Source organism: Canis lupus, chromosome 6, assembly GCF_003254725.2.
Source record: "Canis lupus dingo isolate Sandy chromosome 6, ASM325472v2, whole genome shotgun sequence".
Classification (NCBI taxonomy): domain Eukaryota; kingdom Metazoa; phylum Chordata; class Mammalia; order Carnivora; family Canidae; genus Canis; species Canis lupus.
Genome location: NC_064248.1, coordinates 13126832 through 13154347, shown reverse-complemented (window position 1 = coordinate 13154347; position 27516 = coordinate 13126832). Strand labels below are relative to the sequence as shown.

At 45.4% G+C, this 27516-nt stretch overlaps 1 protein-coding gene across 15 annotated transcripts in view; it reads left to right on the top strand.

Annotated features, from left to right (window-relative positions):
* SDK1 (sidekick cell adhesion molecule 1) overlaps positions 1-27516 on the top strand; it is a 911663-nt gene that overhangs the window by 738601 nt on the left and 145546 nt on the right. For all 15 annotated transcript variants that reach the window (XM_049111183.1, XM_035717437.2, XM_049111182.1 and 12 more), the window contains 3 exons: positions 13132-13247; positions 15030-15222; positions 22142-22240. In XM_049111183.1, the coding sequence (XP_048967140.1) occupies positions 13132-13247; positions 15030-15222; positions 22142-22240 (408 nt within the window). The remainder of the gene's footprint in view (positions 1-13131; positions 13248-15029; positions 15223-22141; positions 22241-27516) is intronic.

Sequence of the window (27516 nt, the reverse complement as noted above, 5' to 3'; positions counted from 1 at the left end):
TCTGGCCCCTAGATCTCATATATAAAAAAATAAAAAAAGAGAAAAGAGAGCATGTCATAATGCCAAAAGCTGCAGTTCACTGTGAAGTAGTAACATTCACTTATGAACCTAGGAACATAGCAATGACCTGCATGAAGCAGAAACAGTAAGAGATGCAAAGAAAACAGAGACACTAATGAAAGGAGACTTTAACATGTCTCTCAGCCCAAGGCAGATGTAGACAAAAAGTAAAATCAGTCACAGTATAGATACCTAAATGACATGATAAATAAGGTAGAATTTATGTACCAACTGTGAACTCTGACAAGAGAAAATACACCTCATTTTACAGGGGGACAGAGAACATTTATGAAAATCAAGTGTGTCGTAGGCCACGAAAAATCCCAAATGATTTCAGAGAATGCAAAGATTGTATCAAAGAAGCCAAGTTACAAACTGGTGTTCTACTTTATGAATATTGATGCAAAAATGCAAAAATTATCAAGCAAAACTCAAACAGCATGTGAAAAAGTAGTAGATCATATGCAAGTGGGGTTTAATCCAAGAATGCAGTTTTGGCATTTGACAATATTCAACACCTCTCCATAGTAAAAATATGTAATAAAATAGGAATTCATACATATTTACTCAGTATGATAAATGGCATATGTACCTCAGCCCCCAAGTCTGTTTTCTCCATTCGCTTAATGTGGAGGCACTGCAGGTGCTCCTGCTAATGAGGAATGATGGGCTGCTCACAGTCTCCACCACCCTTGAATGTTGCAGGGAGACTGTTCACCAAAGCAGTAGACAAGAGAAAGCAATCAGAGGCACCAGACCTGAAGAGGAAGTGCTAAAACTATCTCTACTTACAGACAATAAGATTTGATATCTGAAAACTAAAAGAGCCCATGGAGAAACTACTGTCAATGATAAGAGAATTTATCAAACTAGCCAGTTACAAAATCCGCATAAGGAAATGGGAGACTCCATGAGCACAAACAAAACACAGCTAGAAGTTATAATCAGAGAGAAGGCTTACTTCACTCAGCATAATACGGAGAAGGACAAACATTATATGTTCTCATTCATTTGGGGAATATAAATAATAGTGAAAGGGAATATAAGGGAAGGGAGAAGAAATGTGTGGGCAATATCAGAAAGGGAGACAGAACGTAAAGACTGCTAACTCTGGGAAACGAACTAGGGGTGGTAGAAGGGGAGGAGGGCGGGGGGTGGGAGTGAATGGGTGACGGGCACTGGGGGTTATTCTGTATGTTAGTAAATTGAACACCAATAAAAAATAAATTTTAAAAAAAAGAACAGAGAGAAGGCCTCACTTCAATATAGCTGAATAACATTAAAAAAGAAAAGAGAGGAAAGAAATCTGGGGGTGAGCTCAACAAGAAATGTCCAACTACACATATTTCTGAAAGTCATACAAATAGACACAAACAAATGGATAGTCTCATCGTGTTCTTGGGTGAGGAGACTTATCATCACAGTGATTGTGTGCTCCCTACCTTAATTTAGAAATGTCCCATGATCTCAACAAAAACAGTATCAGAATCTTTTTTCTAGCTAGAGAAATTCATTTTTAAAGTTCATCCAGAAGAAATGAACAAGAATAGCTAGGAAAATCCTGAAAGGGAAAAGCAATGAGAGTGGACTAGTCCTTTAGTCCACTTTATTTTCATTTAGGAATGAAAATATATTACCAAGCTCTGTAATTAAAAGAGTGCAGTATCAGTGCAGGAACAGAAGATGAATGGAAAGGAGCAGGAAATCCAGAAATGGACTCAATTACATGTGAAAACTTAGTACACAAAAACAGTGGCATCTCAAATGACTAACCAAAAACACAATTGTTGATAAGTAGTATTGAAGTAAGTGGATTACTCTATGGGAAAAGATGAAACTGGAGCCATTCTCCACACCAGATTCAACATTGCATTCCAAATGGGTCAGAGAGATCCATATTAAAAACAGGAACCCACAGAAGTACTAGAAGAAAACAGTGAATTCTGTATAACCTGGAAGCAGGGAAAATTTCTCTATCATTTAAAATCTAGAAGCAATAAATGAAAAAAAATTGATAAATTTCACTATATGTTTATATAGCTAAAGTATTCTGTATGTCAAAAAAAGATAAACAGCAGACAAATTATATCCCAGAGAAGTCGTTACTAGCTGTATATTAAGCTATTAAGAGTTTTAAAATAGAGAAGTAGAAGACCAGTAAGCAAAAGAGAGAAGTCAAGAAATAAGAGAATTAACAGAAGTGCAAGTGGCCTTTAGCCACATGAGAAGGTGCTCACTTTTGCCAATAATAAGAGGAGCACAAAGGAAACTACACAGAGACACCATTTCTCACCTATCATTTTCGCAAAAATGTGAAAATCTGACAGTATTCTGTGATAAGACTTGAAACAGACACGCTTGCTCAGTGCTAGTGGGGAAGCAACATGATACGAATACTGATAGGTCAATCAGCACACATCCGTGGATGCCGCAGTTAGTGGGAGGACATTTAATGAGGAACGGGTACCCGTAGTCTCCAAGCATCTCCTCCCAAAATGCATAGGAATTACAGAGGGACAGGGATAACTCTGCTGAGGAGAAACCTCAGGCAACAGAGGGTTCAAGTGAACCTCCCATGATGGGACAAAGCAAAATCGTGCAGCAGAGAGGACTCTATGAAATAACAGAGCACCACCTCTGTGCTCCCCCTTCCTAAGAGACATAGCTGGAACCTACCTGAGAAAAGACACGAGACACACACAAACCGAGGGACAATACACAGAAAATAATTAGCCTGTAATATCCTGAAATGCCTAGGCTGTGAAAGTCGAGGAATTATTGAGCAACAGCCCCAGGTGGAAGACCGAAGAGACGTGAAAAGTAAAAGCAGCACAGGATCTGGACCGGATTCTTACTACCATGGAGGGGAGGACCTTACAGGAGAAACAGGAGAAATTGTAGATAAGATGCAGTTCTGATGTTCTGGGTTCTGTGGCTGTATTGTGGTCAGGTGGTCAATGTCCTTTCTATGACTTACATGCCACAGATTCTGGGGACTGAGGGACTTACCTTGGTAGCTCACTATCAAACAGTTTGGGGCGGAAAGTCTTTCCATTACTTCAAATGCTTTGTAAGTTTTAAATATGTCAAAATGCAAATTATCTGTCTCATTTAAAAATATTGCTAATTCCTTTTCATGTTCTACCCCAAACTGGTAGAACTCCTGATGCCAATACCTGGCTAAACCGTCAACCCCCTGACTTGTAGAAACTTATTCCAATGAGACACTTGCAAACAAATGGAAAGATGGGAAGGCCCATACGTGAGACTGTCCACCTCCATGGTAAGGCGAGACCTACCGAAAGGCCCTCACCAAGGTCCTGGTGCAAGACTCTGGCTCATAAACCACTGTGCTGTGCTGCTTTCTAGGTTTTCCTAGAAATTCCACGGTATCCCTGCAGAGAAAGAAGAGAGCATAATAGCAGAAATAGGGCTTCTTAGTAACTTTGAGACCATCTATCTATCTGTTTATAAAACTAAATTAACTTACAAATATTTGTAAAATACTAAAAAATTGAAGGTAAAATTCAAAGAAATGAATACAAGCATATATTAAATTGGTGGCATAACCAAACAGAAAGCGATTACTTCAAGTCACTTTAAACTATGATTACTTGACTATACATCCCTAACAGGATATACTCCAGGCATAAAAACAAAAACTGGGGGGCACCTGGGTGGCTTTGTCGGTTGAGCATCTGCCCTCAGGTCATGATCCTGGGGTCTCTCTCTCTCTCTCTCTCTCTCTCTCACACACACACACACACACACACACACAAATAAGTAAAATCTTTTAAAAAATGGGGAGAAAAAGGTCTGAGACTGTTATCAGCAGTCACATGGTAATGATGGTGTTGGGTTTACATTTTAAGACTATTGCGTGAGAGTTATGAGGTAAAGCAAAGAAGTATTATGTTGATGTTATTGGGAACTGAGATTTTTGTTGAAAGTTGAAACTTTGAATTTGAATTAGTAGTATGATGATTTTGTCTTAAAAAAAAAAGAATTTTTTAAAAAAGTCATAGATATAGGAACCAATGCAGTAGCCCTGGGCTTCCCAGTAACCACACACACAAAAAAAACCACAGGCATTCTTGGATAAGTAAACAGAGATTCCAGGTCAGGTATCCAGCAGGTAATATATAAGATGAGCCTGCAAGATCTTGACCTCTCGGAAAGCAAAGAAACTATTAAATGTTAGGGACAGCTTGTCAAAAAGACTCATCCTCACCTGGAGAGACTCCCCCTACTTAAAGATGGGAAAATATGAAAATCAATACCACTAATAATTGCAATGAAGTGAAATGCTTCAAATACCTGTCAGTCTGTGGATTCATAACAGTATTTTTTTAAGCCTCATTGGTCACCTTTGGAGAATATAAGAGAAACTATTATATAATGAATTTGCATAAACCTTCCCAATCAGAACTCTCAAGATGTATTGTGAGATACTTGACCTTGATTGGTGAACGTCATGGTTTTAATATCTGGTTTTATTCTTGAGATGGCTCCATTCAGACTGCATGCAGACTTTTAACCTCTTCCAATACATGGAAGCTACCATTGACGAGAAAGTATTTGCACAAGTAGGTAGTCACATGTTAGAAGATTATTTATTACCTTTTCCCCAGTTAGGAGAAACTTCTTCCTTGCCATTAACCGGAATGCAGATAATTCAGCCTCTTTAAATAGCACTTTACGGGCATAATGTTTCTTTAGGTTAACAGCTCTTCCTTTCATTTCTTTGACAGACATAATGTTGAACGTTTTTTTGAGTTGAGGTGAATGGATTGGATTCTGAGCAAATGTTTTTCATATCAAGTATTTCAAAATAATGAGTATTTCTATGGTTCTACATAGATGTTGTTGCCAGTCTTAATATTTTCCCTTCAGAGTTCAAACAGTGACTCCTTTAGAATTATAAAATTGATCCTGTTCTCTCCAGTGCACAGTTAACTCCATAACCAAGGTGAGTTTCTGCTTTGACCCCCGTATGTGTCAGGATGCTTCTACAAGGTTTCAACCATGTCCACTCAGGTGCTCAGAAGTGTCAGTTAATGGAACCACTGTTGGTGCCAATAACTCATGCTTCCACAAATCTTCAACGTGACTCCAAGTCACCAAAACTAATAGCAACAGTGATAATAACAGTGCTTTGTTTAGTTCACACACTTGGGACCCTTCTTTCTGACAGCCCATAGGCTTCCATCTGCAATTGAAATAGGAAACGGGTAGGGGGGCGCCTGGACGGCTCAGTCCGTTAAGCATCTGACTCTTGATTTCAGCTCAGGTCATGATTTCAGGGTCATGAGATTGAGCCCCACAACTGGCTCCACGCTCAGTGGGGAATCTGCCTGAGGATTCTCTCTCTTGCCTCTCCCTCTCTCAGATAAATAAAGCTTAAAAAAAAAACAAAAGAAATAGGAAACAGCGAAGTTCCCACTTTTGAGTAATGCTATTAGAAGACTAACGGATGGCAGTTAGATGACCCAGAGACAAACTCATTCAGATCATTAAATCAGCAAAGCCTCCATCATGGATGGATGATACTGATAGTTCTAACCTCACCTGACATGTAGCATTATCATCAAACCCTAAAAGACATCCTTTTGTCAAAAGGGATGCCATTTTTTTTTGGTCTTTCACAAAACAACAACAACAAAAAAAGGTGGGACTGTAGTGTCCTGGATTTTAGTAGATTTACCATCCCAATAGCATCCTTAATAAAGAGTTCAAGGCCACAGGCCACCTCTTACAAATAATGTCTCTGAATAAAACAATGAATTTCTTGAATCTGAGGCTTTTCAGGTTGACTTTTGCAGTACAATCTTTATGCCTTCCTGTTAGCTTTGGTATATTAAACTTATAAATGTGTTCTTTGACACCTTACTTATTCCCAATATCCATTTAGCTTTTTGCCCATATCATCCTTCCTAGCATGACTGATATGTGGTATACTGCGGTGCCGGTCCCGATCATTGCCTCTGGGCCGCCTCCCCATCCCCAGCACTGGCACAGGGTCTGCTCAGGGTTCACTGCTGTGATCCTTCTGGAACCTCCCACCTCCTCCCCCAGGTCAGCCTATGGTTGGCTAGTGGCTGGCTGCTTTGGGCATGGAAAAGCCCAGTCCCTTGGCCTCAGTTGAGGACAACTGGAAGGGATTAGATGCCCTCTTCTGCACTGTCCTGGCTTCCTCACTTCCTTCTGGGTGTATCTACTAAGCACCCCAGTAAAGCTTATACAGGAAATGCCTCACAAACAGGATGCTCAATCTAACACAGGTATATGATTTTACAACATAAGTAACACTCTTTGTTTTGAAGGAGTTAATCAGAAAGTTTTGCTTTAATAGTCTTCCAACATGTCAGTCTTCCATCTGACATGTCATCCACACACCTTCTACCAGTGTTATTCAGAAGCCATACCTGTCCTATTTCCCGTGCTCCATTGGTCCCAGACATGTCTCTTACAGCTTCTACACAATCTGACAAGAGGAATGATTCTGCAGCTACAAGGAGGAGTGTTGGCTTTAGTGCTCAACAGCAGGATGTTGTAACCAACTTCTCATATTCAATCTGATACAGTTGTAACCAAATTCATAAATACCCTTTCTTCCAATTTTGTAGCTGCATCCAGTTTCCCACTTCTAATCTTTTCTGGGTAAGATCAGCTATTGGGGGAAAGGTGCTGGCATGATCTGCCTGGCATCATCACTTCATCCAATTCCTTTCCCATCAGATACTGAATTTAGGCTAAAGGAGAAGATGATCTGAGCATGCAAATCTCAATTCCAGAGCATCGCCATGACATTCCCTGGGCAGAAAATTCTTTTACTATCTGACTTTTACTACCTGATGATTCCCTTTAATTTTTTTAAAGATTTTATTTACTTATTTATTTTTGAGAAAGAAAGCAAGCAAGCACAAGCAGGGAGAGGGACAGAGGCTGAGCAGGGAGCCCAATGTGGGGCTCAAACCCAGGACCCTGAGATCATGACCTGAGCCAAGGGTAGACGCTTCACTGACTGAGCCACCCAGGCGTCCCAATGACTCCCTTTAATTAGAAAATTGTTCATTATGCTGGGGAAATATGTCTCTATAAATATAAAATGGTATTACTAATACAGACATAAATGATTTTAATATATATTTATATGATTAAATATAAAGTACATGTAGTGGACTGTGGGCTTAATGACTTCAGAAATCAGCTTTTCAGAAAGTTGTGGCTGCATGCATTCTTAAGGATGTTTTCAAATGAGTTGAGTTGAAAAATCCAAGAAAAAAAAAAGCATGCAGTAGGCAATATTGACACATTCATTTCTATTTGATTAAAGAACTAAAATTCTGAAAGATTCATGACCTATAAATATTAATTATGTACTCTCTGATCCCAAATATTTCAAAAAGTCAATTATTTGAAGCTGTAAAATGCTGCAGTCCTCTTTAATGAGTTGATTTATTTATGTAGCTTATTATTTTAAAACATTTTTAAATTTCTAAAACCAAGGATTCATTTTGAAATCCATCAAGGATCAGATCTTGCTGAATTTACATGACTAGCCAGGAAGAAAGAAAGGGAAGGAGGTAGAAGGGAATTTTTAAAAAGTCATTCATATTTTACTGAGGAACACCTAACACCAGGAAATAAGCATAATCACACACGCCCTCTATATGTGACCAGGCAAAAATACTAGCAAATTAATTGAAAAAAAAATTCCATGCACACTTAACAATAACTACAAAATTCACTGGTGATAAGCAGCTTGAACTACCGTAAAAGTGAACTTGAGAGGTTGGGTGAATGGGGATGTCGGGGAGAGTGCTGTGGGCTGTGCTGCTCTGAGACCTCCCTGCAGATGCTCCTGAAAAATGTGTAACAATGGCTGGGTTCAGCAAGTGCATAGTAAAGTCATGTCTAGTTTTTTGTTGTTGTTGTTTTAAGATTTCATTTGTTTATTTGAGACAGGCAGAGAGAGCGAGAGCTCAAGCACAAGCGGGGAGCAGGGGCAGAGAGAGGTAGAGGGGGAAGCAGACTCCCTGCTGAGCAGAGAGCCTGATGTGGGACTCGATTCTAGGACCCTGAGATCCTGACCTGAGCCAAAGGCAGTTGCTTAACCAACTAAGCCATCCAGGTGCCCCTAGTTTTATTTTTTTTAATAGACTTTGTTTTTTAGAGCAGTTTTAAGTTCACCACAAAACTGAGCAAAAGGTGCAAAAGTTCCCCATGGGCTGCGTACCCCCTACCCATCACAGCCTCCCCCACCATCACTATCCCCCACCAGAGTGGTGCATCTGTTATAGTTGTTGAACTACACCAATACATCAGTGTCACCCACAATCAGTAGTTTATATCAGGGTTCACTCTTGGTGCCATAAACTCTGTGGGTTTTGACAAAAGTGTGATGACGTGCATCCACTGTGACATCATACACAATAGTTTGCCCTAAAAATCCTGTGTTTTGCCTACTCGTCCCTCCCTCCCCTCCCCTGACAACCACTAATGGACTACCTCTGTGGTTTTGCTGTTTCCAGAATGTCCTCTAGTGGGAATCACACAGGATGTAGCCTTTTCAGATTGGCATATTTCACTTAGTAGTATGCAATGCACAGATAAAGTTTTCAAATGTAATGCAATAGTTGTAAATTTTTCAGCGGCTGTGAACAGCGGTTGACCACTGTGGAGAATCGACAAGACATCATTAACTCTGGTGCTCCTCTGCCATGTGGTGCCTCCTGCTTGCCCATTCCAAGAAATCCCACTTCAGCCATTGCTTTATCCCGGCCACAGACTTTTCTGTATCAGATTAATTCCTGTTTCTAAAACTGCTCATGTGCTTTCTCCGTTCCCCTGTTAGGGGAGCATGGGTGCTAGGTGCTCACGACAGGGCTCCTTGTCCTTGGCTGTGAGAATCAAGACAGAGTTAAAGCTGTGTTGAATTTAAGACTGAGAGTGTACTAGGATCACTGTAGGGGGAATTATCTAGAAAAAATGAATTTTCTTTTTGAGCGATGAAAACTACAAAAGAGCATAACACCTGTCACTTTAGCAGACCTCTTCAAGGTCTGCAGTTAGGGACAAGGGAAGAACTGCACTTTAAATGCTAATTATCTGGGGAGAAAATGTCCCTGGAGGCCTTATTGGGAGCAATGGGAGGCCACCGAGGCACTGAGATCTCTTGTGAAGACTGCAGAGAAGCCCTACCTGGGAGCAAGGCCAGAGCCTTTCCTCGCAAGAGGAGGGCTCCATAGCCCTCAATAATTAAGGCCTTTCAGCCTCTGTTGGAAACACTTTCGACAAGGATTTTCTGGCTGTAGCTCTTTCTTTCACTTTAGGGAATTTGTAATTCCATCGTCCTTGTATTCATGAGTCATTTCCGATGACAATAATTAGGGTGACAAGAAGCCAAAGGAAGGCTAGGACAACTGGTGATTTTTTTGGACAAAGCCCCAGGTGGGCAAGAGGAAGGACTCTGGGGCTCCAGAACCTCCTTCCTGGGACATTGGGATGGACTGTGCCTCTAGCTTCACGGGCTGTGATGCAGGGGTGCCGCAGGCAGAGCCACTCTGAACCTGGTGCTTTGATGTGACCCCAGCTGATGAGAAGGGAGGGCAGAATGAGGCTTCTGGGAGAAGCAGCCAACACGTCAGAGTCTCCTCCCAGGTGCCCCTGATACTTTTCTTCCCTTTCCCTGTTCCTCCTTCCTCGTCTCTCCCTCTTCATGTCTTCCCTTCTTTCAGTGGAGACAACTAGAGGTTTAAGACAACCACTGTCCTATAGCACCTCCTGGTGCTGTGGGGCCGGAGGGGAGGCCCCCAGTCTGAGGGTGGCTGGGCTGGGCTGGAGGGCAGGACATGGATCCTCTCACATGTCGGGGCCATGGCAGGGAAGGCTCGAGGCTGGGCTCCCCCAGGATAGCCAAGGTGGTGTCAGGGTCCTGGGCAGAGTATTTGCTGAGCCCGCATGCCAGGATCCCAGGCACAGATATCACCTCATGGTGGGAGAAAAGTATCAAAAAACTTACAGCAGGTTTTTATTTTTAAGATTTTATTTATTTATTCATGAGAGACAGAGAGAGGCAGAGATATAAGCAGAAGGAGAAACAGGTTCCCTGCGGGGAGCCCAATATGGGACTTGATCCCCAGGATCCCGGTATCATGACTTGAGGCAAAGGCAAAGGTTGACGCTCAACCACTGAGCCACCCAGGTGCCCCCTTACAGCAGTTTTTAAAAGTCAGATTCCCTGTGATATAATTTACAGAAAATTATTGATTCCCCCTTTTTAAGGTACAGTTGTGTACGTTTCGATAAACACACATAGTCCACGATCACAACCGTGATCGAGACACAGACTATTTCCATCACCCGCAGAATCCCATGTGCTGCCCCTCTGTACTCCAGAGGGATTATATCTTCAGAGTGTATTTTTTCTGTTCTTTTATTTGTAAGTTCTTTATGTCTTCACCTTTAAAGTGAGATTCTTTTAGACACCACAAAGTCAGGTCTCGCTTTTCATCCGATGGCCTGTCTTTTGTTGGTATGTATGGACTGTTTACATTTTATGTGACTTGATAAAGTTAAAATCTGTAATCTAGACAATTGCTTTCTATTTGATCCCTCTCCTGTTTTCTCCTTTTCTGCTCCTTTTGCTTACCTGCTCTGGGATTAATTAGGTATTTTCATATTTACATCATTTTCCCCATGCTTGCCTTATTTTATATCTTTTCCAAACTCATTTAGTGATTGCTCCAGAGTTTATGACAGACATCCTTAATGAATCACAGTTTATCTTGAGGCATACCATATGCATAATGTAAGAATCTGGTCAGTGTGTCCTTCCAGAGCCTCCTTCCCAATTCTCATCTTGTCAGGACCACTCATTTCACTCGTACCCACGCTACAGGTCCTGATGAAACACTACCTTTGTTGCTCTAAACTATCAGCTATATTTGAGAGTGAGTCAAAATAAGAAAAGAAATCTATTCTATCTGCCTTCATCTTAGCTGTTTCTGGAAATCACCATTTCTCTGCATACAGCTAGGCCTGGTGTCTGTCTGGTATCACGTTCCTCCAGCGTTTTTCACAGTGCTGGTGTGCTGGTAATGAATTCTCCCCATCTGCATCTCCCTGAAAACGCCTTTATGGTGCTTTCACAGGACAAGAACCCTGGGACCATAGATTTTCCCATCAGTACCTTAAACATATTACTCCATAGCTTCCTGGCTCACTTGGCTTCCAATGGGAAGGCCTTTGTAATTCCCTCCTTCATTTCTCGGTAGCACCGAACTTGTCTGGGCATCTGCAGCCTCCGAATGCTCTGTCCTGCCCTGCCAGCCCGCATTCAGGTGCTGGCGATTCATTAGAAATTTTAACTGAGCTTCCCCTACCTGGCTGCACAGTGTCCCCTGATCCTTCTCTGTCGCAGGTGAGCCAGCACTTGCACCCTCACCCCTCCAAGAGGCCCATCTTTCCTTAACATTTCAGACTCCCTGGTTGCCTTGTTGACCTTGGCTTTCCTCCAGGCTCAAGGAAATTTAAGATTTAGTAGTTAGTTCAGCTTCAGTACTGGGAAGTGACGTTCTTCCCGGCATTCTACATCCTCAGCACTGTGATCCCCCCTGGCCATTTTTATTTAGTTATTTTTAATCCACAAATGCTGAGTGGGGAACCAGACTATTGGCCTGGCAGCCAGCATCAAGAGCGGCTGGGAAAAGAGCGTTACTTGAGGAGTACACTGAGGGGCTGGGGTGAATTTTATGCTTTTTTCACTTCTGCCTAATGAGATGAGCTTTTGGAGAAGAGAATAATGAGAGGCTTAGTAATCTTTAACAGTACCATGCTCTGTCCCCGTGTGTTCTGTGCCAGGAAACTGTTGTCTTTATGTCTTTACCTTGAGCCAGAGGATCCTTTTGGCTTCTGTGTCTTATCTTTGAAGCAAGCTCTGAAAGAACAGGACCTTCTTTTGCAGAAAGTTGGATGTCACAGCCAGTGGGCTCATCCCCTCCTTCGAGGCCAGTGAGGTTCTTGTCCTCCAGCAGCCAGTCATGGCTGCCTTTTTCAAAACCCTTTGGATTCCTGATGGTCTGCCGTGTACTTTATCAACCATTGTATTTGGCACATGAAGCAATGCCCAAAGCAACCTATCTACATCCTCAGCACAGCTGCCCCCATGTACCCCATGTCTAGTCATGCTCACTGTTTCCTCACAGTATGCCGGGGTTTTATAGTCCCAGGTCCTGCTCACTCTATTTCCCCAATGGAGAAGGCCTTTCTCAAGGCCTTCCCTCTTCAGACATTTCTGCCAGACCTAGTCTAGGTGCCTCCTGGCCAGAGCCTTCCATGCTTTCATAGGGCAGAGTTGGCTGCTCTGTCCTAGGTGTCTGCTGCTCCACAGAACAATGCACCTGTTTCAGTTGCATGAGTAGCCAACATGACTTCCTGGAAGGCAGGCCATTTGGGGTAGCTGGTCAATAACAGGAAGACAAAATGGTGATCCCTGTAATAGACAAAGAGAAATTTAGTCTCCAAATGAATGAACAATCCATATGGGAGGGGATGCTTTTTTTCCCATACGAAGGATAAATGGGCTTGAAACATGGTGGTACCTAGGGGGGAAGGGGTTTCTCGAAACCTTGCCTGGATCTCAAACACTGAGTCACTGAGAAATGAACCAGAGAAAGCTTTTATTAGCTTTTTTTTTTTTTTTTTTATTGGTGTTCAATTTACTAACATACAGAATAACACCCAGTGCCCGTCACCCATTCACTCCCACTTTTATTAGCTTTTTATTTTGGGATTCCTGGGAAAGCCTCACCCGTGGAATGAGATGATCCAGTCCACTTTTACACCAACACCTTAAAGAATTCTCCAGCACAAGATGAGAAATAACCCAGTTCTTTTTCTTCATAATGCCACTATTAGCTTCCAGAAACATTCATCACACTTCCCTGTTCTCAATGCTGTAATGGCCTGTGAATCAGGAGTGGCAGTTAAGAGTTTCTTTTTCATCTCTTCTCCCTACCGTGCCTCCTACCGTTTGTTTTGCTGTCTTCCACGACTGCCTTGGAACAGTGCCTACTGCGCCCCCACAGAACGTGCAGATGGAAGCTGTGAATTCCACAACCATCCAGTTTCTCTGGAATCCCCCACCTCAGCAGTTCATCAACGGCATCAACCAGGGATATAAGGTACATGGACTTAGTTCAGACCCCTGGGTGGCCGTCCTGGTATGTCATGGTCTTGTGACCAATGAGAAGGCTGCCCACTCCTCATTTCATAAAGAACCCATTGCATCAAGTTACAGAGTGTGTTGGCTTTGGTGCTAGTGGTTGGGAGGGGGGATGAGGGGGTCACCATTTATCCAAGCCCTTATCTGCTCTACTGGTTCAAAAACTCAAATTATTAGTTTTCAAGTGGATGGTTCATACATAACAGAGCAATTTCTTTTGAGAAAAGCCATTTATTTTAAAATTAGCAGTGGAAAACCTATCTCAATTGATTGGAATCAGCATTTGTACAAACCACTTCTTCTTGGAGAGAAGTCCTCTTAGAGGACCAGACTTAGAACAAAGGGTGCTAGATGCAGTGAATGATATTTCTGTCAGGTAAAGATATTTATTCCCTCCCCGTCTCAAGTTCAGAGAGAGTTCTGTATATAGAACCAAGACCAGTGAATTCAGGGCACCTACCTGGCTTGAATTAGATACCCAGATTCCCACTATATAACCTCCAGATAACTTTCCTTAATGACCAGAATATGTTACCTTCATAGATGTATTTGGATGCAATTTCCAAAAGTGTAGTTCATCGTGCCTTTTAGATCATCTTCTGGTTAGACTTGGGATCCCGTCTTGGTTTTACCTACATCACAGTCACTAGTGTTCTGCAATAGCAGGTAAGCTCAGGGAAGACCTTTATGGAGAAAAGACTCTATCTAGTCTGCTTGAATTCTTGGTAATTTCAAATTCAGAGAGTATTATTTCCTTAGACACGTGGTTCACTTCTTTTTCCCGTTTGGATTCAACTTACAAAAACACTTTTTTGTTTTCACTAGAAAGGCAGATGTAGCTAGAAATTTGCCCTGCCTTTTCTTTTCCTTTTAGATTCCCCCAGAGGAATCTACACTCAGAAGCTTTTTTGAAAGAAAATCATATTGATCAACCAAGATGATTTTGCCTCCTTGACTTTCCTGTCAAGTCTTATTGGCAAGACTGGAGCATTCATTCAATGGCTCAGTGTCGGTTTGATCTATATAAATACGCTTTGTGTCCTGCAGCATGTCAACCTTCAGACCTAATTAACCCTGGAAATGTTTGGTATCAAAGGAATTAAAAGTCACACTCATACATAATGTTGCCCAAACATTAAAACAACTTCCCTTGGAATATGTATGTATACTATATTTCTTTAAAATTATGATCGACTTCCTAAATTATTTTCAGAAAACTAGTGTGACATAAATCATAAATAATTAAGATTCATTCTCATTGAATCCCGGGCTTCTTTCTGAGGCAGAGTAGGTGCCTATCTGGAAAAAATATCTGTGTTCATGTTTCGTTGATAATTGTGTTTGTTTTATTGTACCGATTAAGTTAAGTAAAGATGGCATTGTCTTTATTGCATAGTGCTAAAAAAAAAAAAATGTATGCTCCACAACATATTTAAGTGAAGAGAAAGTGAAGGTTTGAGGAGTGTCTATAATTCCAACATGTTTAAAGTAGATATTTTATTTATATATACATGTATAAAATATATACAAATGTATATATTTGTGTACAATTATCTGTGAGATAGCCTTTCAACTCCATATTTTTAAGTGAGATTATAAAATGTAGGATTTATGGAGTTTCTTAATCATGACATTGCTTTCTTTGAAGATACAGTAATTACAAGATAAAAATTTGGATACAGACTTGAGAGTGAAGATGTGCAGTTTAAAAGGATCTCTTTGTCCACCTGTCCCCTCACAGCTCCTGGCATGGCCAGCTGAAGTCCCCGAGGCCACCACAGTGGTCACCATTGCACCAGATTTCCACGGAGTCCACCACGGGTATATAACAAATCTGAAGAAGTTCACTGCTTACTTCGCATCAGTTCTGTGTTTCACCACTCCAGGGGATGGGCCTCCAAGCACACCTCAGCTCATATGGACTCACGAAGATAGTGAGTACTCCTCTGCCATGTGTCTTCTCAAAAGTCAGAAGTCAGGTGTCAAGGAGGTCCAGACTACCTCACTGCCAGTGCTGGATGAGGTCCGAGGAGGGTCATGAGGAGCCTTCATGTCCTCAGAGTGCTCACAGACTGTGCACCCTAGTGAGATAGGTCATGGGCAGTATTAATAATGAGTGGCAGAAAGTGGTTTCTGGGATTCGAAGCCAGGCTAGTGGAAAGATCTCAGAGGGCAAGAGAAACAGTCTGGACTCAGCCATGTGTCCACCTGTGGTCTTGCTGAACTTCTCTATCCACAGATTTCAACTTCCAATCCCCTTACCTTCTTCTTGAACACCCCATGAGGCCTCCCAGCTATGCCTTCCCTGACCCTCCCTGGGGCATCTCTCCTGAGTTCCTCTGAGCATCCTGACTTGCCATCACCTCCATCTGGTCAGCTCAGACCAGCTCCTTCTCGGCCTCCAGGCCAGCTGACACCTGTGGAAAGCATCATCTAGTGAAGCTATCTGAGAAAATGACCGCAGATGTACACTAAGACTCGCATACAGGGAGGTTCATTGTGGTTATTTGTAATGGGATAAAAAGAAAGAAAGAAAAGTATGCAAATGTCCCAGATGGGTATAATTTTAAAAATTATAGAATGACATTATACTAAACATTTTGTCATTATTAAAAACTTTTGAGAGAAAATTGTCATGATCTAGTGTTAGGTGAAAAAAAATATGTAAAACTACATGTGATCTAAATTTTATAGTAGCACACTTGTATAAAACTACCTGAGATGAGAAGAGACCTTGAAGGAAAGATGTCACAATTCTGACAGTTGTTATCTTTATGTGATGTGATCATGGAGATTCTCCACATTTGTTTGGATTTTGCCCCATGTTCTCATTTCGCTGTGAATACGTACTCTCTTTATAAGGAGAATTGAAACTAGTACATGTTTAGAAAAAGTCACCCAGGGCTGCCACTTGTCTGTCCTCCCATCCAGGCCACGGGACTCTGGGTATGGCTGGCCTCCTGTGCCACAGATGGCACAGTGGCACAATGGTGCGGTGGCTGGGCCCTACTCGCTGAGGCCTCATTATTGCTGTGCTCACAGAGGCAACATGTACAGAGGTCATGGCCATCCAAGATGAGCTTCCTCCCCCTCAGCTCCCCCCTCAGGCCCTTCATTCTCACCCCACTGCCTCTCTCAGAAGATGGAGTCTGACCCTATTGTCAACCCACAAATGCACCCAGGTGTCTCTCATCTGAAAGTGGCAACTCCCTACCCACCCTGTGTTCCTGGTGAGCTCACTTCCTTCCCAGAGAAGCTATTACTGGACCCCTAACCTCTCACACTCATCATAACCTTCAGCAACAGCTCTCACCCCACCCCTGGATGGTGACCTCCTTACAACCATTGCATTTTATCAGCTGCTGCAACTACATCGACTGATACGATTCTGTGGGTTTTTCTTTTTCGGCGAGTTGTTGATAGAGCAGATTGATTTTCAAATGTCGAACCAGCCTTGCACACTTGGAGTAAATCCCACTTGGTCCTAGTTTGTAATTATTGTTTATGTTGTTGGATTTCATTTGCTAATACTTTGTGTGTGATTTTTTTGCATCCAGGTTGATAAGAGAGATTTCTGTACTTACTATGTGTCTGGTTAAGTGTCAGGGTAATGGCTGGCTTCATAAAATAAGCTTGGTATTGTTCCCCTCTGCTGCTTTCTTTTTTTTTTCCTTTAAGATTTATTTATTTATTTATTTATTTATTTATTTATTTATTTATTTGAGTGCTTGAGCAGGGGGAGGGGCAGAGGGAGAGAGAGAATCTCAAGCAGACTCCATGCTAAGCACAGAGCACAATGAAGGGGTGATCTCACAACCTTGGGATCATAATCTGAGCCAAAACCATAAGTTGGATGCTCAACCAACTGAGCCACCCAGGCTCCCCAGCCCCTCTTTGGCTCTCTAAAAGAGATTGTGTAAAGTCAGTATGAATTCTTCTTTAAATGTCTGGTGGCATTTTCCAGTGAAATCTTCTGGACTTGGATATTTCTTTTAGGGGAGCTTTTAAATTATAAATTCATTGTCTCCAATGATTACAGTACTATTCGGTTGTCTGTTTAATTTTGGTTGTGTATTCGCAGTCTGATTTTTCAAGAAACTGACCCTCTAAGTTGTTGAGTCTGTGCATATAACACCCCTGGCAGTATTCCCTTAGTCTCCTCCCATGGCTGCAGGGTATGTTATTGTGTTCCTTGTTTCATCCCTAATATTGCTGATCTCTTTTTCTATTTCTGTCATTTTTCCTAGAGATTTGTCAATTTTATTGATTTTTTTTGAGGAACGCTTCTTATTTCATTGAGTTTTCTCCATTGTTTTCCTATTTTCAATTGCATTGATTTCTGCTGCTAATATTTCCTTCCTTCTGCTTGTTTTGAGTATATTTCTTGGTCTTCCTTTAATTTCTTGAGGTAGATACTTAAACTATTGATTTGAGGCCTGTCCTCATTTCTTTTACAAACACTTAAGGCTATAAATTTTCCTCTCTACACTGCTTTAGCTGCATCCCATGTAATTTGACATATTGGGTTTCATTTTCACTTAGTTCTATATACTTTGATTCCTTTGAGACTTCCTATTTGGCCTATGAGTTATTTAGAAGTGTGCTGTTTAGTTTCCATGTGTTTGGAGATTTTCCTGTTGTCTTTCTGCAACTGATTTCTAACCAGATTCCACTGCTGTCAGCACACTATACAATTTCAATCCCTTTAAGTTTATCAAAGTTTGCTTTAGGGCCCAGCATGTGATCAGTCTTGGTGAATGTTTCATGAGGGCTTGAAAAGAATAATGTGTATTCTGCTGTAAAACCTACTTTTCAATTATATATTTTATATACCACCCTCCACCAGAGTTTAGGATTAAGGAGCCAGTTGATCAATTTCAGCTTTTCCATTTTTTTTTAAAGTATGCTTATCTCATCAAGTCTCATTTCTACATAATTATCTTATAATTAAATGTTGCTTTGATTGGTTCACTCATCCATCTGTCCAACACAGAGACAAGCTATGCACATTTACACTCAGATGTCTGTGGAATGCCTACTTTGTGTGAAGTAGCCAGCTGGGCAGTGCAAGGGTTGCAGAGATAAGGCCTCTGCCTTTCGAGCTTATAGCCTAGTCTGACATGAGGCACGTGTCTGAGGCCAGTGCCACAGAGGAGGTCTGGAGAAGTGGCTGACACTGCTCATGAAGAGTAGCAAAAAAGCGTTGTGGAGGAGCATCAGGTGAGTATTGGAGGAGGCAGCAGCTGAGGCAGCTCTTGACAGATAGCTTTCCGTGCAGAGAACAGCTGAGGGCATTCTATGTGGGAGAAGCAGCATTCACCGTGGTGAGAAGAGGACTCAAGTGTGAGAGGACATGAGCGAGCTATTTGGTGTGGCAGTAGCACAGCACGTGGAAGTGAGGGAGGGACGAGCCAGAAAACAAGTTGGGAACTGACTCAGAAGAGTCTTGGCTGCGAAGTTTGGACAAAGACATTCTGGGCATTGGGGACCCACAGAAGGTTCTCCATGATGGGGTTATCTGAATGAATCCATGTTCCAGAAGTTCTGTGTAGGGGTCTTGTGAGGACGCAGTGGAGGTAAAGATGAAGGAAGCTGAGAAGAAGGGAGCCCATGATGTGGGGACAGTGGTGAGAGGACATGGAACCTAAAGACATGTCACGGGGCTATGGGGTAGGAGAAAGGAGTTAAGATGACCCACCACGCTCTGGATTATGTGACTGCAGAGTTGATGATGTCAGTGATCAAAATGTGGGAAATGGGTCTAGGGTGAGGACACCGGGCTGATGTGGGACACATGAGGTATGTGGTGGCTGTGGGGCCTCTGGGCCTACGTGTCTGAAGTGGATCTGGGAGTCCTAGCAAGTCACAGTTATGACCTTACTTTCCAAGGACGGGTTAGGGAAGGCAACTGAATATGTGGTCTAACCACAGACAGAAGTATTTGAAATCCACTCCATCTCAGGGTGTCTGAGCAACAGGGTTGCTAGCAGGTAAAGCCGCCTAAGCAGATGAAGTCACCTTAGGGATCAGGCAGGCAAACTCTAAGACAAGGGAGCAAAGAGACAGGCGCAGCCACTGGGCTCTGTCCTGGTCATGTGGGACCAAGGGTGCAGAGGGGGCCACGTAGGGTCTCAGGGAAAGAAGAGGGAGCCTCACTTGGGTGAAGTGTACTGTGTGCAGTCATCTGTAGGGAAGCACAACCCAGCCCCCTTACGCCTTTGATGGGATGGAGAGGTAGCTGATGGGGATAAAGTTCATGAGCATCCTCCTTATAGCGCTTCATTACGTGGACAGTGGTGAGGGATTTTCCTCTATTTCACTTATTTGAGGAAGAGGCAAGGGCAATGTCTCTGCTCAAGCCACAGCCAGGTCCAACTGGATATCAGAATTCACTTTCAGAAGATATTTATTAAAAATACAAAGTGGCAGAAGAAGGTAACTCCTTCCAAAGAAAAGAGTGAACACTCCTGGCGGAATTCTTTGCGAAAAGAAAAACCTCAATTGTTGCCAGTTAAACAAGCAGAAAGAAAAATATCCCATTAAGCTCTGTGGCCAGGAAGCTGAACCTTAAATGCATTTTTTGCCCACTATTAGTAGGGAAAAGGAGAAACTGGAAATTTCTTTCTTGGGAATTGAGAAAACTGGAAGTGATCTTGTACTTTTAGAGTTTTCTAATGCAGTCACAATTTTTCAGTAGCTGGGGAACCTGTTGATGCTGTTTGGAGTGTGGACTATCTCACAGAAAGGTTGGGGTAGGGCTGATGGCCCCGTGGGTGCTGGAAGCACAGCCACCCGAGCTCTCGGGGTTATGGCGCCTCACTTCGATCCGCATCCAGCCGGACTCCTTTTCCAAAGCTCCAACGCAATAAGAACTCAGGGGTGGGGTGGGGAGGGCAGGCAATGCAGTAAAGAGGAAACAGAATATAAATTCTAAGCCAAGACATTGCCAGCTGGTTCTAGCAGAGCTAGAGGACAGCATATTTGGGCAAGAATCCAAGAAGCAGAAACACTGAGAATATAAAAGGAGCAAAAAGCTTTCTTTGCTGCTCTGTCGATCGAAAAAAGAACAAGTCAGTTCGAAAATCCATCAGAATGTCTTTCTGGAAACTCAAAACTGGAGGAAGATGAGCTGGTTTCGACAGCCGTTCTATTTTACCGTGTTTCCGGCTCGGAGACTGGCATTTGTGGGTGTTTGAGATTATCCATAAAACGTCTTTTGAAAGTTTCACCCAGATGAGCGTATTTGCTGAGACTGTTTCTTTTCCTTTTTTTTTTTTTTTTTAATTAGAAGTTGTGTTAGGAAGCTTTGTCCAAGTATCAGCTGAGTCCCAGGTACTGAATCCGCCATCTATGCAGACAAGGCAACAATGGCCCAAACAGGACCAAGGCTTCTCCATAGAGATCCCCTGAAATCTGCTCTTCGGGAGGATGACCCTGTCTTCATGCTCTCTTATTTTAAACTTGAAAGATTGAATTGTGTATGATTAAAAAGACCTCAGTGTGGCATGTTCAGGGCCTGATGGGGGAGTCAGAGGCACAGCCTCTCAGGAGGAGCCTGGTGTCTCCAAGGGGCCTGGGGCTCCTGCCTAATCCGTCTGTGCTGAGGGAATGGGTTCCTTGGCTCCTCTCCATTCTCCTTCAGTTCCTCCTTTGTCTCTGATTCTGCCCCACGAGCCTCCCCTCCTTCTTCCCTGACTCGGACTCTGGGCATGGGGAAGGATAGGCCCGTGGGGCCTGGCAGAGGCATGCAGAGCAAACCCCAGCAAGCAGCCCCACCAGCTGGAGGAAGTAACTGACGGACCCATGCCTGGCTCTGCCAACAGTGGAGCCCATCTCTGTCCCCATCCCTTGTTTCATCCCCACATCCCATACCCACTCAGTCCCAGACTCCAGTCTCCTATAAAGCACTTCTTCTGTCTCTGCCCCTGGAGCTGTTAAGGAAGCAGCTCTAGGACAGGGCCAGCGGGGGCTCTGCATCCTCCTCCAATGCCTCCTTGCTGGCCTCCTCGCTGACCCGGCCTGGCCTTGATGCCACAACTACAAAGCCAACGAGGGGTCTGGGCCCTGAGAGTCTATGACTTTGGACTATTCACCTCACGTTGGGCCTCTCGGACTTTATCTCTGGGTGCTTTACAAAGTGGCAGAAAGCTCATCTCAGAAATGACTTTGTGTTGAGACAGTGAGATATCTAAGAGTAGCAGCTGACGTCCAGGACAGGCCTCAGACCCAGAAACGCCTCTGCCTCCAACAGTAGGGAGAACAGTCACCCACAAAGAAACTCCTAGTGAAGGAGCATACTGTTGCTGGAACAGCATCCTGCCCCTGCCCCACCGTGGGGTTCCTCAGGGAGGGGTGGGGGCGTGGAGCCTGGAGCTCTAGGTCAGGCCTGAGGGCATCACCCTGGATGGAGCTGGGTGTGGGCCGGCCCTGGCTGCACAGAGCAGTGACCACACGCCAGCCGGACACTCGGCTGCAAGGCATGTCCAAGGACATAGGGTGCCAGCCGTGGCTTTTCAGGATCCAGGCAGCCTGGTTGTTCTCATTAGAGTAGATCAAGGAGAAGGAAGTGTGTATCAATCTCCTGCTGCCTGTCTTAAGGTTCTTGGCGGGGCTGGGATGCAGCAGAGTAAAATTATTTATGTGCCCAGAGCCAGGATGCCTTTCACACCTCGAATTCCCTTGCCCCTTCTGGGTTTTACTGGCATTGCCTATGACTCTGGCCTATGGGCCCAGCGCTGGCCTTCCTTCCCCGCTTAGAACTGCCTCCCTTCCCTGCTTAGAACTTTCCACACAAATCTGACCTGGAGAGAAGGGGCTCTTGTGTTAACAGATGACTTTATTTTTACCTGCTAGAACCAGGTGCTGTGGGACATCTGAGTTTCACGGAGATTCTGGACACATCCCTAAAGGTCAGCTGGCAGGAGCCCCTGGAGAAGAATGGAATCATTACAGGTGAGTATCCCTGTGCTTGGGAGAAGGAAAAACACACTCGCCCCGATGGGGGAGATGGGCGTCGCTGGAAGCCACACAGCTGGCCGGGTAAAAGGGCATCACGGCCTCTCCAGGAAGCGGCATGTCTGCCGGACCTTGGGCAGAAGGCTCCATCACCACACCCAATACCCTGTCCCCAGGACCCTACCTCCTGGGGGCATTGCCCTGCATGGGCTGTGGCCTCCTTATGTTAGCTTAACAAACCTCTAAAGCCTTTGATCAGGGAGACTCAGCATTTTGTGGCACATCCCCTCACACTCTCAGTCCCCCACGATTCTCCTAGCCATGCGGAGAGGAGACAGGCCCCAAGAGGCCCTTCCTTAGCAGTCGTGCACCAGAAGTCCACCGTGTGCAGTCTCTTCACTGAAACACTGCAAATCAGCCCACGGCCAGGTCCGTCCCCAGCCAGGATGGGCCCGACAGCAAAGCCTGGGTGCCCTGGCTCAGTGCCCTAGGGGGACCCAAGGTGAGGACAGCCAGCCTGCCATGTCCCCAGACAGACTCCCTCAGGCTGTAGGGGTCTTTTGTAGGGCTTTGATGATTTTTTTCAGAGAGCTTTATCCTTGGCTTGAAAAAAAATTTCTGGGTGGCTCTGACTTCAGGGAAAGGTAGGAGCCTCAGCTTACCTCTCAGACCCTCCATTTCTTCGTGGGGCTGTTGGGAGGAGGCACCAGGGCAGCAGCCGCCAGAGGCCCCTTCTGTTTAGCAAGCATTACTTGAAATGTCAAGCCAGCCACTCATATTCCCACTGCTCAGCCACTGGGTCTGGGACACATACTCTGTGGCAGGTGCTCTCTGGGGCTCTACCTGCAAAACCTCCTGTCATATCCAGGGCTCCTGCCTTTGCCCCCTAAGCCTGGACCCTGAGGCTTTAGGAGTACCCAGCTCCTGAGTGAGCCATGTCCATCCTGTTTCTGAGTCCGCCAGGAGCCTAAGCTGTGTCCGCTGTCCCTCAGCCAACCAGCCTATGCTGCCCGTGGAAGCCCTCATGTGCCCAGCCATCCAGAAGCCCACTCATGCTAACAGGTGTACCAGAGAGTCCAAGAATGATGTCTGTCCCTGATGCCTGGCCTCGGGGTTCAGCTCCCACGGCTCTACCAACCCCATGTCTGGAGAGCATCAAGGGCCACCCTGGGTACATCCACAGGCAAGCACCTTAGTATTACAGGATCTTGTTCAAACAGCCAGACAAAACACCTCCTACAATCTCCGTCCGCCACCGTGGGTGGCAATGTCCTATGGTCACATGGCCAGCAGACAACCAGGCCAGCACAGGGATGCAAGTGTCCGTATTCCGGCCTCTACAGCCTCAGTGTGCCGGCAATGGGATTCGAACCCTGCTCCTAACCCAACCCAGAGGCTCCCGTCTTCCTGGGGTGACAGTCTCTCACCAAGTCTCTCAAGGTCCCCAGGGTCAAAGAAGCACCTGACAGCTGTTTGTCAAGTTACTTGGTACAAACAGCTGATTAATATGCTAACAACTTAATAGCTGTTTGAAATTAACAAATTAACAAATTAATGTAACAAATTAACATTTGTATTTCCTTCTTCACACAAATATGTTGTGTGTTTCTGATGTTCCCAAGGGAATCTGACTCTGCCCACTTTCTTAAACATGGAGTCAGAGTGGACCCCACCACCTTCATTTCCTTAATTCCCCACATTGGTCTTCATGCTGTACCTGCCTCTGTATCACAGACACCACCAGAACCTCAGCTTTGCAAAGACAAGGTGTGTGCAAAGACACGTGGCCCGCCCTGATCCTGAAATTGGGAACAGCTAAGGCTGGAGGTCTCCATCATCCCGGGGACACAGGCAAGAGGCACCCAGCATCACCATGTTCCCACGCTGTTTCTGGGCCTCCGCACAGTGTCCCCAGTCACCTGGGGCATAGCCTGGGGACTGCATTCTTCCCCTAAACTCCCTTTTTCTCTCCTTTAGTGGGGAAACCCCCTGGAGCCAGCCCCTCCCGACCCCCTGCAGAATGGTGTGCTCCGGCCACTACGTCCGCTGGGACGTCTGCCCTGATGCCTCCTCTCCCTCTGACTTTTAACCAGAGTACATGTATGGGTCTGGTTCGGTCCTCAGAGCTAATGCTTTGAAATACCCACTGTCAATAATATTGCAGCTCCAGGAAAGGGGACTGTAGGAGCCAGGATCTGGCCCGTATTCTGCAGCCTCTCAGCACAGGATCCCAAGTGTGAGTGTGTGAAATAACAAAGGCCTCCTGCTGCCTGGAGCAGAGGCTGGGGAGTCACCTGGGGGATGGGCAGAAAGGAAGCCTGGTTGGTTTAACTTTGCTCTAAGCCATGCGAAGGGAGGAAAAAGCAAACCAGGCTGCGCTTATGGAAAACAAAAAAGCAAAAACACCAGAAGCGCGTAGAAGGAGGCTGCCCTGGAAAGCAAAGATGCTCCAGCTCAGACCTCTCAGGGACTGGTCGGTGCTGTGGCCGGAATGAGAGCTGCGCTTGCTCACTGTTGATTTCTGAGCCGGGGCGTCCGCGGCTGCCTGCTTGGCCTGTGGGTTTCAGGACCCGAGTCCCAGAAATCTGGCTAGGGTTCCTTGGTAGGCGAATGGACACGGAGACTCCCCTTCCTTCAGATATGCACTGGGTCCTCGTTCCTCGTGTAAATCTTCAGGGAAGCCCATGGGCACACGTAATCACTGAGCAGAGCCAGCATCTCCCGGCTGAGTGGTGCTTGCCAATACTTCCAATTTATGATCCTCTGTTCTCGCCAGCTAATAGAGCTTAATGAACTCATTTTCCTATTTTATTTAAACAAATACGTGTAGTTACAAGCAGCAGCCTATAGTTTACGTGGAGCTTGGCCTTCTGACTCCTGTATGCTGTGGACCTGGGTTGGAGGCATTGCTACGACTTCAGAGCTGCGGGCAGTGCTCTCTGGTCCCTCTCAGCAGCCACACGGTCCCCATCTCGCTGTGTCTGACCTGTGCCATTATCTGTCTGGGGTCCCAGGAGCTCTGGTGAAGGCTGCAGAGGAAGAGGGCCTACGGGAGCTGAACCCGACGGCTGTGGTTTCCTAGGCCTAGCTGCACATCTCTCCAGCCACAGCCCCAGTGACCCCTGCCCTGGGCAAGGCCCTCCCTGGACCCAGATGCTCTGCCCCCAACTGACGGTTCCACACCCTCCCTTGACGGGGCTCCAGGCAGCACCACAGGGTCTATCCCAGGCTCCAGGCAGAGTAGCTAACCAAGAGGCAGAAGAAAAGCCTGGTCTATGGGCAAACCCAGCCTCGGGAAACCACAGACTATCCTGGAGCCTTCCTGTTAACGCAGCTGCTGTTGGAACGGCTTTGGGGCAGATGACAACGGCCAGGCCTGGTCCTCTGCACGGGGCACCCGATGCCCCAGACACCTGCTGCCAGCCGTACCTCGTCAGCCCCAAGCGCAGTGAGCAGCCCCAGGCCACCCTGTCAGTTTGGGGCCAGAAAGAGAGGGCCATCCTGAGGAGGGGCAGAGTGCCCAAGAGCAGATTGCCCACTGTGCTTATTGTAAATTCCAGCATCTTCCACTCTCCCTGCGTAAACTCTGATTTATGAGGGCCTGGATGCAGACAGACAGCTTGTGATTGGATGTACTGCTCTCTTGTAGAGAATTTACTGCAGATCAACAGAAAATTATTTCTGAAGCTCCTGGGGTCGTTAGTCTCAGGCAGCGTTGGGAGCAAGGAGGACCCCCGCTGAAGACGCCCAGTGCTGGCGGGGCTGCCCCTCCCCCCGCAGGCTAGAGCAGGCAGTGAGACATCCACGCACAGCCCAAAGAGCCATGCCTCAGGGCACTGCTTCCCTTACACCCTTCCTGAGGAGGTGAGGGCCGTTGGGCTTTGCATCCACGACAGCAGCCCAGCCACATACCCAATGTGACAGCAGATCCCAGCGCTGCTGCCCCCACTGAGGGTGCTGGAAGTTTGGATTCCAGGTCACTGTGACAAACAATGTGCTGTATTTTTGTAAATTCTGATGAAGAACAGAATTAAGCAAATAAAACCATAACATACAACAAAAACAAAACATAAAGCAAAGTCTTCTCCTCCTGTACATCCAGGGATGACCCTGAGGATCAAACTGTCTCTTGATGTATTCGGTGGAAACCTCTGAGGTCAGGGGAGTGGTCGGGTTTGCTCGTGAACATCAAGGCTTCGGAGAGAAGGCCTCGGGAGGTTCCATGGGAAGTGTGGGGCCCGGCCAACCCTAGAAGTCCTTGCCAGCTTCCAGCAAGTTCACAAACGGCTCTGCACCTTGGCGTTCTCCATTATAAATAGGGTAGTGACTTCGCAGTTCCGCTATGAGATTAGATGAACTAATGTCAGCGAAGTGCTCAGAACGCCACAGGAACTTTGGGAGCACTGTGTGTGCTTGAAGCTGTTCATACTCATTGCCCAGAAGGCTGGATTTTTAATTGTGTGATTAGATCCGAAATTCTGAATTAACAAAATAAAAAGAACTGATTGGCACACTGAGTGAGGCACGGAGGCTGGACGTGGGGCGGGTGGGCAATGAGGAGGGAGAGTCTGGGGTCCAGAGGGAGTAGGGCAGTGGGTGGTTAGCCAGTAGGAACACCGAGGTCTGGGGGCAGGTGGGCAGCCCACAGCCCAGATGGGCTGAGCAGAGCACAGGGGCCTGTGCAGAGACCAGAAGGTAACAGGGGAGGTGCAATGTGCAGGGAGGTGGCCGGCAGCCGGGTGCCCATCTGCTGCTCCCCCCTGGATGTCCTGTCAGCCTGGGGGCCTGGTGTCCTAGTGTCCTGGAGTAGGGAGTAGCTGGGCTGTGGGACCGCAGATGGGCAGCAGTTTCTGACATTAATTTTTTTTCAAAATATTAAAGTCCCGAGATACTCTTTAAATTCTTGTTTACCTGCAAGTGCAAGTTTCTAACCATATTTATTGCTTTCATCAGAATGAGCTTTAAGATGCCTCTTGGTGTTTCGGTATCTGTGAGTTTATTGACTGGAAAGAAGGAAGTGCAAGTGTTTTCAGCAGTTCCCCTTTCCTTTGGGCCCTCAACCGCCTTCCATCAGTGTCTCCCACTTTAGGAGACCCTCTGCAGGGTCTCTAACCACATAAACTCCCCTCCATGGGGGTCAATTCAGGATCTTGCTGGGGCTTTTCTTCTCTGAGCTTAAAATAGCAGTGGAGTCCAAGGCTGAATAAATTGTGGTCACAAGGCCCCACTGGACTGAACAGAGACCAGGGAAAAATCAGATTTTGGCAGGAAAA